The sequence below is a fragment of the Propithecus coquereli genome, unplaced genomic scaffold, assembly GCF_000956105.1.
Source record: "Propithecus coquereli isolate 6110/MARCELLA unplaced genomic scaffold, Pcoq_1.0 Scaffold81, whole genome shotgun sequence".
In the NCBI taxonomy this organism is placed as follows: domain Eukaryota; kingdom Metazoa; phylum Chordata; class Mammalia; order Primates; family Indriidae; genus Propithecus; species Propithecus coquereli.
In genome coordinates this window covers 6,938,692-6,950,688 of record NW_012154285.1, presented here as the reverse complement: position 1 = coordinate 6,950,688, position 11,997 = coordinate 6,938,692, and the positions used below count along the sequence as shown (strand labels likewise).

The following is an 11,997-nucleotide window of genomic DNA, read 5'->3' as shown; positions in this document are numbered from 1 at the left end:
TAACATTAAGGAATTACTGTTAATAGTTTTAGGTATGATAACGGTATTCTGGTTATAGCTTTCTGAACAAACATAGTCACAGATGAAATGATGTGTGAGATTTGCTTCAAGATAAGTCAGGGCTAGGGGAGTGAGCGGGCTGTAGTCGAAAAAGATTGCCCGTAATATCGACAATTGTGAATGCTGAGTGGCAGGTACACTGCTGTAACTATCCTGTTCTCTCCACTTTTGTATATAATTGAAATTCTCCAGAATAAAAAGTTTGGGAAAAATCGATTTTTTTGTTGAAATTTGGTGAGACACTTCTAAAACTTCTGTATCCACGCATCTTATCTCATGAGGCTTTATGAAGATGAAATGAATGAACATAATGAAATAAATGACTGCTGAAACGCTGCCTTTTATTATCTAGGCAGGTAGAGCAGAAAGAAGAGAGCAGGGAGCTTGAGATTTTAAATTCTTACTCATTATGTTTATCATCACTTTTGTATTGATGCTTTTCATCACCACTGCTTTCCCTCTCTTAAGTAGAAGCGCCCTTTCAAGGTAGTAACCCTGTCTGCCTTGTTCACCACAGTGGCCTCAAAGCCTAATGCCTCGTGTAAGTGAACAAATCTGAATTCAAGTCCCTGTTCAGCAATGTTGAACAAGGACTGAGAATGTTCTATTCTGTACCCATCCTCAGTGCTGGAATTCAATCATTATCTGTGATATGGAGGTGAGACAACTTACTTAACCTCCCTGAGCCTCAGGTATCTCATCTATAAAATGGAAATAGCTATCTCACTAAGTCGTGAGATACCATGGCAAAAAGGACTTCATTTGCCCATTCATTCATTTATTCATTCATCCATTCCACAAATATTTATAAATTCTAGGCCTATAAAAATTATGGAAAATCATTCCCATAAAAACAGAACACTAATAATAAAATGATGTAAACATTAGGCCGAGTGAAATAGCTCACGCCTGTAATCCCAGTGCTTTGAGAGGCTGAGACAGGAGGATTACTTGAGGCCAGGAGTTCAAGACCAGACTGGACAACAGAGCGAGACCCCCTCTCTACAAAAAAATTTTTAAGTTAGCCAGGCATGGTGGCTCATGCCTATAGTCCTAACTACTCAGGAGGCTGAGGCAGGGGGATCACTTGAGCCCGGGAGTTTGAGGTTACAGTGAACTATGATTGCACCACTGCCCTCCAGCCTAGGCAACAGAGCAAGACCCTGTCTCTTAAAAAAAAGAGAGAGAGAGATGTAAATATGAACTAAATACTCATTCAACAAACATTTATGGAGTTTCTACTGGGTAGTAGGCACTGTGCTGCTATGTGCTGGAGATAACTACAAAGGTAAATATGCCTGAATCCCTGTTTTTGAAGAAGTTTCCTGTCAAATGGATGAGGAGAGAAAGAAAGAGATTCCAGTACCAACGGGTAAGTGACATATAAGAGTGCAACAGGAACACAGCACCTTCCTGCCAGGGACATTGTCGTACCCAAGTTGGTTTCAGGAAAGAAATCAGTTCACTTAACTTCCCAGAGTTATCAACTTGAACCCTCAAATTAAAGCCACCATGAGATGTTTCTCTTTTACTTATTCATGGCACTAAGGCTATAGACTCTAAAGACCCCAGAGCATGCTGGAAATCTTCCAAAGGAATTAGATCCTTTTGTTTTTCTGAGATTTTGCCAGAAGTCCAAACCCAAAGAGCCAAATGGAGCTGTTGGCTCACCCGGTGAGTACTAACTGCCAGCTCCCTCCTCTCAGAACACAATGCTCTTCTATTTCAAAGAAGCCCCCAGCAACTCGCTCCACGTCAATCAACGGCCGAATTAAGAAAGGACGTCAGACTCGAGTCTTTCGGATTCAATTCCAAACACAGGACCAACTTCTCCTCCATTAAAAATAGGATTTAATGACGCAAGTAAAAACACTCTTTTAATAACTTACCTCGAATTCTTCCCAAAAGCCTTGTTTGACTTTATCTGTGGTCTCAGCTAATTTGCTTAGTTCTCGAACCCTGCTTTCTATTTCAGCAGCATTAATACGAGTTGTGTTGAGGGGCTAATCAAGTTCAGCAGTTGATGTAAAGTAAAGAAAATATTAAAGAAAAAGGTGTTAATGCAAAAAAAAAAAAGACTTCTATGTCAATATTCACAAAGGCAAGAACCCAGTATTTCACAATAAAAATTTTTACAACAGTTTCACTTTATTTTCTGTTCTTTCTGCAATCCCCACGTACACTTTACTCTGCTGATATAAATTCACACCTATTTTTTTTTTTATAAATAGACCACAAACATTATTTAGAGAGATGATATCATCTGTCACTATCATAAGGGTGAACTTTGAAATAGCAACAACTCCGAAGTAAGTGTGGTCACCTAAAGTAACCAAAGGTGGATCTATGGTGAAAACTTGCTTTAAAAATTCTATAAGGCCTTTTACAGATACCTATGGGAATAATATAACATCTGGGATTTGCTTCCAAATACTATAGGAGGTGGCTGGTGAGTGGAGTAATACATAAATAAAGATTTGATGAGTTGATCATAACTGAAGCCGGGTGATGGGTATGTGCAGGCCGATGATACTCATATGTCCACTTCTGTATGTTTGCAAAATTCTGTATCAGGATTTTTTAAACTCTATAAGGAGGAGCTTTAGCTTTCCAACATGTTCACCTGTTTGAGCTGCAGTACTGTGCCCAATGTTTCTACCATAGGATTCTTCTTGTAATGCTCCACGAGATCCGTCAAAGAATCAAACCGTTCTCCTCCACCAACGTCGTATTTCAGTTCCTTTCCAGACAAAAAGATCATGTTTGTTATTTAGTACTTTTATGGTAAATTACTGTTTTTCCCACATTCCCACATTCACTGCAGCGTTAGTCACAACACCCAGTATATGGAAACGACCTAGGTGTCCATCAACAAATAAATAATAAAAATGGGGGGCAGAGGCTGTGTATAAATGTACTAAAAGCACAGACAACCTTGACTACACGAGCAAAGAAAATCTCACTTTGGATGTAGCGTGTCTGCCTTCTCCCAGCAGAAAGATCACCCAAACATGACATTTCACCAGACCCATAGTTCAACCGGAGCTTTACCTGACAGCGAATCATGACGTGGGTCACTTTAGATTTGCCGTCATTGCTCTCCCCTTTGTCATCACCGGTGCGCACAGAGAGAACGAAATCTCCGGGGTGGCTCTGGCTCTCTCGGACAAGAAAGCTACCGTGCTTTCCTTTTTCAGTTAGTAATTTCTCTGCTTCTTTCCCAGAAAGGTGTCCGTGGAACCACCTACGTTTTTTTAAAAATGAAAATGAACCGAGTTCTCCCATGGGTTCACTACATTCTTTCACAAAACTACTGTATATAATCAGCTCTCCTAAACACAACTAAAAACCAGGCCTATTCCTCCGAGGGACTGATCAATCTCACATATGACAGAATTCGCTTAGCTCACAGGCATTTGGAGACAAATATCCTCAGTCTTCCTTGTTTTCTTTTAAATGTCCCATCTTTTCAAAATGCAACTTGCCATTTTTACATTGCCCAATCCTAAAAGGACCAACTATTTAATCATAGCCATTTAAAGAAATTAGAATAAAAAATTGTGATAAGACAGAAAATCATTTTGAATGCTTGTCATTGCTTTGGCATATAAACCCTATATTAAAAAGGATCTTCATTATAATTAATTCATGCATTCCCAATTTTTCCATATTTATAACCTATACTTCCACAGTGTCTGATGTCTTTGACCTATATACTGGGTTATCATCTCAACCTTTAATGCACATAAGACTTCAAGTAGGGGTGGAGGTGTTTGCTAAAAATATGAATTCCCCACACACCCCACAACCAGAGATATCAATATGCGTAAGTCTGAATGAGGCCTAGGACTCTGCATTTTAACCAGCACACCAGACAGTCCTGACGTAGGCAGTCCAAAGCCATCCAAGGACAGACTTTGAGACAATACTACTCTAAGTTACTCTGGAAAACACCTTAACATTAATAATGTGGCTTTTTCTCTCAGGATCTTGGTAAGAAAGCGAGCACTATCATGGCAGGTAATACTAATGATTCATCACCAAAAGAATAAATTTTTGAGTTATTTTTTATCCACATGCAACTGAAAAGAGTAAAATTTAGAAACAAACGGCACAGAGTTGGCTGACAGCTTTTCCTTTTGCTTGAAGCTACAGAAGTCGCTGACGAAACAAATTATCAGCACGTAATAGCACTGACATAAAGGTGTAAGCTGAAAAAACATACCTGAAGATAGAAAACACACAAACTAATTAAGAGACCCTGAATTCGTACCAAGTCAGAGAGGAGACTGGGAATGTAGGAAACCAATACAATAAATACAAATAAGCCAAAACCACACTTTCACCAGTTGAGTTCCAACACGGGGGAGAGATCTCTAAAATAATACAATTCCCTCTACGCAAGATCATTCTCACACAATTGTGGATCTAACGTTAAAAGAACTGATGAGAAGGGCGACCCTCTGAGTTCTCTGCTTTTCCACTGTTGAGCTTAAACTGACATCTGTTGGTGGCACTGCTGAATAACTGGTCCGGAGCCACCACAGAGAACTGCTGCTATTTTGGTGTCTCCATTATCATTTGTTTTCCTTTAATAACTCTCAAAGATTATCGGCTGAAGTTCGATAAGTCTTAAACTTAACACATGGACCAAGCATATACAGGAATAGTATAGAGAGCCCTGTAGGATGAGTGTAAGTAACTGATGGAAGCTTTTGCAAAAAAAGGATCCTCCGAGAATAATTTGATGCTATAATTCTTACTTTAATCTTATTACTTTAAAGATTACAGCTTGAAAAACAGATACAGGCCATTGGAGTCATCCAGTCAACGACAGACCTCCATGATGCATTTGTATGACACATATGGCATAGGACATATGCAGACTTTGTGGTCACTAAAATGTCACTGACCTTTCAGAGGTAGGATCTGCACAGTTCAGAGGATATTTAAGCTCAATAACATCTCCATTCTTCTCTTTTAATTGCCCATGATGTTCCATGTAATACTGGACCAACTCAGCCAAGGTGGCAAACTTTTCCCCTCCGTACAGGTCGTAATAATCACCAGTGTTCTGAATCTTGATGTGGGTGACAGCTCCATTTCTTCTAAAATAGTCCATTGGAAGGGGAGTGGGGGGACAAATGAAGAGTTATACTAGTAAAAACGGATCTTATGTTCCATATCAGATTTCGCCTAAATGTTCAAACAAACCCAAGGAATGAATTTGCCCCTTCTCTGTAACAAAAACAATGGGTGAAATAACCACACAGTCAACCAATTCAACACAAAGGGCTTTGTTTATTAGTTTCTTTACCTTGTATACCTTCTATTTTGAATGACTGACCTACCAAATTACGTATATTGACAATAATTGCTATCATTAATTGATCAAGGTCATCTATAATTAAAGTCAAAATTAAACATACACTTGCTTTACAACCCAGCAAATCCACCCTAAGTATTTTGTCCAAAAGAAATGAAATTGCATAGCCACCAAAATATTTGTATGAGAATATTCACTGCAGCATTATTCATAATAAAAAAAATGTTTCTATTTTTTAATCACAAAAAGGTATAAACAAATAATGGCATACTCGTACAATGGAATACCATGCAGCAAAAATTAAAAAAAAAAAAACAGATACATCCAACAAAATGGATGAATCTCAAAAACATTATGTTGAGAGAAAGCAGCCAGACACAAAATAATATAAACTTTATGACTTCATTTATGTAAAACTGTATAAGCAAAACTAGTCTATAGGAACAGAAATGAGAGGAGTAGTTGCCTCTTAGAGTGAGGAAGACTGGAAAGGGGAACAGTGGAATTTTCTGGGGTGATGGAAATGTTCTCATGAATAAATACATATGTCAAAAGTGATCTCACGGCCGGGCGCGGTGGCTCACGCCTGTAATCCTAGCTCTCTGGGAGGCCAAGGCGGGCGGATTGTTTGAGCTCAGGAGTTCGAGACCAGCTCTGAGCAAGAGCGAGACCCCGTCTCTACTAAAATTAGAAAGAAATTAATTGGACAACTAAAAATATATAGAAAAAATTAGCCAGGCATGGTGGCGCATGCCTGTAGTCCCAGGTACTGGGGAGGCTGAGGCAGGAGGATCACTTGAACCCAGGAGTTTGAGGTTGCTGTGAGCTAGGATGACGCCACAGCACTCTAGCCCGGGCAACACAGTGAGACTCTGTCTCAAAAAAAAAAAAAAAAAAAAAAAAATTGCAAATTTACAGGTTCTAAAGAGTAAGACAAAAATCAAAACTAAATAAATAAACAAAAGTAGCAGTCATAAAAGCAAATTCATAAAACGGTTCAGTTCTAGCTCCTAGAATGAGCTAGTGTAAGGAGGATAAGAGAAAGTCAATTTCTAGAAAAACTCTCCCACAGCTGCCCAAAGAGACATATAACAGGACGCTCACTGTACTGTTCATAAAAATTTAGTACACACTAAAAACTATCCAACGCCCATCGCTAGGAGACTGGATACATTAATATGCTCATACTATTTTATAGCCATTAAAATTAATAATTAGATCTCTATGTACCAGCATAGGACACAGACATTTTAAAAAGAAAGTTGGAAAAGGATGCCAACATTCTAAATCCATTTATGTGAGTTTTAAAAACACACAAACTGACTTTATCCTGTTCATATGCGGCGTCAGTATCAAAACATGTTCAGGAAGAATACACGCCAACCTCTTGACAGTGGCTTCCTCTGGGGAGTGGGACTGGGCAGGGAGACAGAGGGGACCACAACTTCCTCAGTCATGTTTTATTTCTTGACAGAGGAAAGTGATCTGAAGGAACCCTTACAAAGTACTTTTCCCGTTAAGAAATCAGCAGAAGGGAAAGGAAAAATGCAGGAACCAGGTTCAAGAGGCGTGGGAGCAGGATCAGCACTGCAGGGCTTGAGAACTCTTAGGACCTGCCCCGACTCACCCTCAGCCAGGTCCCTCGGGGAGAAGAAATGCCCCGTTACGCCCCTTCTGCTGAAGGTCCGAGCCTGTGGCTCCGAGGAGGCCACTCCCCGAAACCCCTAAGCAGGCCAGTGCTCCAGCAGGGCGTCACCCCAGGGCAGCAGGCGGGCCTTCAAACTCTCCAGGAGGGTAGTGAATTGTCCGAGTGTCGTTTTACCATTTCCTACCTGGAAAACACGCCCAGGAGTCTCTCTTTAATTCCAACTTACCTAACGGAAAGTGTGAAGTCCCCGGGGTTACTTTTACTGGGCCTTGCCAAGAAACTGCCATCAACTCCTCTTGTCAACAGTAGGTTTTCTGCCTCCACGCCAGTGATATTTGGGTGAAACCATCTTAGAAAAGAGAGAGAGAGAATAATAAAAAACAAAGGACTCTGTCAGCACTACTGTCCACACCAACACAGCTAAGATGCCTTATGAGTAGAGTCGCTACTAAAAATACAAACCAAGACCTTCCCTGTCCCTTTACCCTCTTCTCCTTGGTCACTCCCCCTCCCTGCTCTCCCTTGGTAGGGCCTGGGATCTGCTGGCACAGCAGGTGGGGCTGGGGACCTGGCCAGAAGTGGGGGTATTAAAACAGGGCACTGATGGGACCAGGCCCCAAAAAACACACCACGTGGCCAGAACACCGAGCACATGGAATGAGACTGAGCAAAAATAAGTAAGAAAATAAATTAATAAACTACCTAATAAATGAGTAAATATACTGAGGATAACAAGCCAGGTTTCTCACTGTTGGAGAGGAAGACACGAACCTGGGAAGGGAGAAAGCCAGGAACACCCTGTGGTGTTAGACTGGAATTGGAAGTAGCAGTGCGAACTCTACTTTTTAATATACCTATAAAGGCAGATATATAGATGTAGAAATGGAAATGTATGCTTCTGTGCGTGTGTGTGTTTATGAATACACGCAAATACATACATTTCCTGGCTCTCTCAACTGAAGGGATTTGGAAGCAATGACACTCCAGGCGCAATCAGAACATCTAAAACCCTTATCTTGGTGTCTAAATACCATTCTCCAATAAAAGGACCTGAGCTCCTTGGAGAAGTGGCTGATTCCAGAGCTAGGGCAGTAAAAGTAAGAAGGTGAGCTTGGCTGGGCGTGGTGGCTCATGCCTGTAATCCTAGCACTCTGGGAGGCCGAGGCGGGAGGATCGCTCAAGGTCAGGAGTTCAAGACCAGCCTGAGCAAGAGCGAGACCCCGTCTCTACTAAAAATAGAAAGAAATTAATTGGACAACTAAAAATATATAGAAAAAATTAGCTGGGCATGGTGGCGCATGCCTGTAGTCCCAGCTACTTGGGAGGCTGAGGCAGGAGGATCGCTTGAGCCCAGGAGTTTGAGGTTGCTGTGAGCTAGGCTGACGCCACAGCACTCTAGCCCGGGCAACACAGTGAGACTCTGTCTCAAAAAAAAAATAAATAAATAGAAAAAATTAGCCGGGCATGGTGGCGCATGCCTGTAGTCCCAGCTACTCGGGAGGCTGAGGCAGGAGGATCACTTGAGCCCAGGAGTTTGAGGTTGCTGTGAGCTAGGCTGACGCCACAGCACTCTAGCCCGGGCAACACAGTGAGACTCTGTCTCAAAAAAATAAATAAATAAATAAACAATGATATTAACAGATTAGAACCCATTGAATAAAACAGGAAACCCAGAGTCCATACAGATATTAATTTTTTAAAAACTAATTAAGGTTCCTCATAAAATTAAACATGGAATTACCACCTGATCCAGAAAATTTCACTTCCAGGTATATACCCAAAATAATTGAAAACAGGGATTCGAATAGATATTTTTCCACTACCCATGTTCATAGCCGCATTATTCACAAAAGCCAAAATGTAGAAGAGAAACAAGTGTCCATCAGTGAACGAACAGATAAACAACAAGGATAAACCTTGGAAACACGCTAAGTGAAATAAGACAGTCACAAAAGGACAATGCTATGGTTTGAATGTCTGTCCCCTCTATAACTAACCTTGAAACTTAATTCCCAACGTAACAGTATTAAGAAGTGGAACCTTTAAGAGGTGATTGGGTCATGAGGGTTCTGCCCTCCTGAATGGATTTATCCATTCATAGATTAATGGATTCATGGATTAATGGATTAATGGGTTATAGAGGGAATGTGTTAGTTATCACAAGAGTGGGTCTATTAGAGAAGCCAGTCGGGCCATCTCTCATGAGCCCCCTTGCCATATGATGCCCTGAACCACCTTGGGACTTTGCAGAGTGGCCACCAGCAAGAAGGCAGTAGAATCACAAATAATAAATGTAAAAAGAATGATGGAATTAGAAAATCCCCATTTGACACTTGTCATATTAATAGTTCAGGCAAGAATCATCAATGGATGCTAAAACTGGTGAGCAAACATTTCAGGAGGGACAGGATATTTACAGCAATTAACTTAAAGTACCTCCCCACAAAAATGCTCATTAATTACTTGTTAATTAATAAGTAAAAAAAAAACTAATGAACTTCACAGTGGAGAAATCTGACAAATACCATCAGACAAACCCAAATAAGTGGCATTCCACAAACTAACTGTCATGCGGGGGGTGGGAGGGATGGCAAAGAACTATCCAGATTAAAGGCCAGTCACAAGACCTAACAAGTAATATAGTGCATGTCCTGGATAATATCATGGAAAGGGATGAAAGGAAAGAAGAGTTTTTGCTGTGTTGTCTTTTGCTATAAAGGACATTACTGAAACAATTTGAAAGGAGTCTAAGGATTTGACAGTAGGATTGTTCAGTGGTCCCCAATCTTTTTGGCACCAGGGACGGGTTTCAGGGAAGACAATTTTTCCACCAATGGGAGAGGGGCAGGGCGGTTGCGTGTGCTGCAGACCTATTATAATGTCAATTCCGACGATATACTGTGGTTATGTGACCAAGTGTCCTTGTTTTTAGGACATATACACTGAAGTATTTTGGAGCACTGAGACATCATTTCTGCAACTTACTCTTAAATGTTTCCAAAAAAAATTATATATACAGTGCATATATATATGTGCATATATGTCTATGTGTGTATAGGTACATGTCTGTGTGTGTGTGTGTGTGTGCGCGTGTGTGTGTGTGTAAATATAGAGAGAAAAAGAAAGAAAGGCAAACACGGTACAGGTTGAGTATCCTGAATCTGAAATGCTCCAAAATACAAAACTTTTTGAGCATCAACATGACACTCAAAGGAAATGCTCATTGGAGCATTTCAGATTTCGGGTCTTCAGATTAGAGATGCTTAAGTATGTAATACATACAAATAGAGGCCAGTCTCAGTGGCTCATGCCTATAATCCCAGCACTTTGGGAGGCCAAAGTGGGAGGATTGCTTTGAGGTCAGGAATTTGAGACCAGCCTGATCAACATAGCAAGACTCTCATCTCTATAAAAAATAAATTTAGTTTGAGGCCAGGAGTTCCAGACCAGTCTAAGCAAGAGCAAGACCCCATCTCTATGAAAAATAGAAACATTAGTGCCTGCAATCCCAGCTACTTGGGAGGCTGAGGCAGGAGGATCACTCAAACTCAAGAGTTTGAGGTTTCAGTGAGCTATGATGATGGTACTGCACTCTAGCACCAGCGACAGAGTAAGGCCCTATCTCAAAAATACATAAATAAATAAATAAATGAATTTTAAAAATTAGCTGGGCATGGTGGTGCAGGCCTATAATCCCAGCTACTTGGTGGGCTGAGGCAGGAGGATCACCTGAGCCCAGGAGGTGGAAGCTTCAGTGAGCTATGATCGTACCACTGCACTCCAGCCTGGGTGACAGAGACTTTATCTCAAAAAAAAAGATGAATATTCCAAAATTTGAAAAAATCTGAAATCCAAAACACTTTTGGTCCCAAATATTTTGGATAAGGAATACTGAACCTGTACAATGTTAACTGGTAAATCTGAGTGAAAAGTAAACATGAATTCTTTGTATATTCTTGCAACTTTTGTGTAAATTTGAAATCATTTAAAATAAATTTAAAAAAATTTTTTTTTAGAGACAGGGTCTCACTCTCACCCAGGCTGGAGTGCAGTCGTGCAATCATAGGTCACTGCAGCCTCCAACTCCTGGGCTCAAGTGATCCTTCCACCTCAGCCTCCCAAGTAGCTGAGACTATAGGTGCGTGCTACCACACCTGGCTAATTTTTTTTTTTTTTAGAGACGGAGTCTCAATGTGTTGGCCAGGCTTAAAATGTGTTAAATTTAAAATGTTTTTAAAACACACCAATGACAAAGCCCATGATGGATGTCATCTGCTTCAGAAGAGTCCTCTCTGGTTCCCAGCAAGAAGATTTCCTTCAAGGATTCCAACATAAGACATCCAGATTCGTGGTAAGAGAGTAATTTCTAAAGACTAATTATCCTGGATCTTTATAAGCTAATTCAATGCTTTTAAATGCTCCCAAGAACATAAGTCAATATTAAATGTAGCATCCCGGTACTGATAATCAAGTGAACTTTTAAGAGACTTCTCAACAAATATTGACCCAATTCAAGTGTTTCGCAACAGTGAAGGAAGGGTGAAGAGGTATCATAAATCGTGCATTAGGGACCAGGAGAGCCACTAGGCACTAAGGTTAGGAGTTCCTGATCAGATAGGACCGGGCGTGCATGGGCGCTCTACCACTTACTAGCTCTGTGACCTCTCCACCTCACACTCCTCATCTGCAAAACGGAGATGACAGTTCTTAGGTTCATTTTCAGAATAAACTGAGAATCCAAACAATGAACTGTTATTCAGCCATGAAAGAAATGAAATACAGTACTGATGCATGCTGCAATGATGATGAATCTTGAAAACATGATGCTAGGTGAAAGAAGCCAGACACAAGAGGACACGTGCTATAAGATTCCACTGAAATGAAATGTCCAAAATAGGCAAATCTATAGAGAAAGAAAGTAGAGTAGTGCTTGCTTAGTGCTGAAGGGAGGCAGGAAAATGGA

The 11,997-nt window shown here is 40.6% G+C and overlaps 1 protein-coding gene across 2 annotated transcripts in view; it reads right to left on the bottom strand.

The window, feature by feature from the left end:
- Nucleotides 1-11,997, bottom strand: part of PTPN11 (protein tyrosine phosphatase, non-receptor type 11) — a 72,843-nt gene that overhangs the window by 44,333 nt on the left and 16,513 nt on the right. For both annotated transcript variants that reach the window (XM_012663534.1, XM_012663535.1), the window contains exons 2-6: nucleotides 7,261-7,383; nucleotides 4,974-5,168; nucleotides 3,112-3,304; nucleotides 2,684-2,800; nucleotides 1,950-2,063 (exon numbers count right to left, since the gene is read on the bottom strand). In XM_012663534.1, the coding sequence (XP_012518988.1) occupies nucleotides 1,950-2,063; nucleotides 2,684-2,800; nucleotides 3,112-3,304; nucleotides 4,974-5,168; nucleotides 7,261-7,383 (742 nt within the window). The remainder of the gene's footprint in view (nucleotides 1-1,949; nucleotides 2,064-2,683; nucleotides 2,801-3,111; nucleotides 3,305-4,973; nucleotides 5,169-7,260; nucleotides 7,384-11,997) is intronic.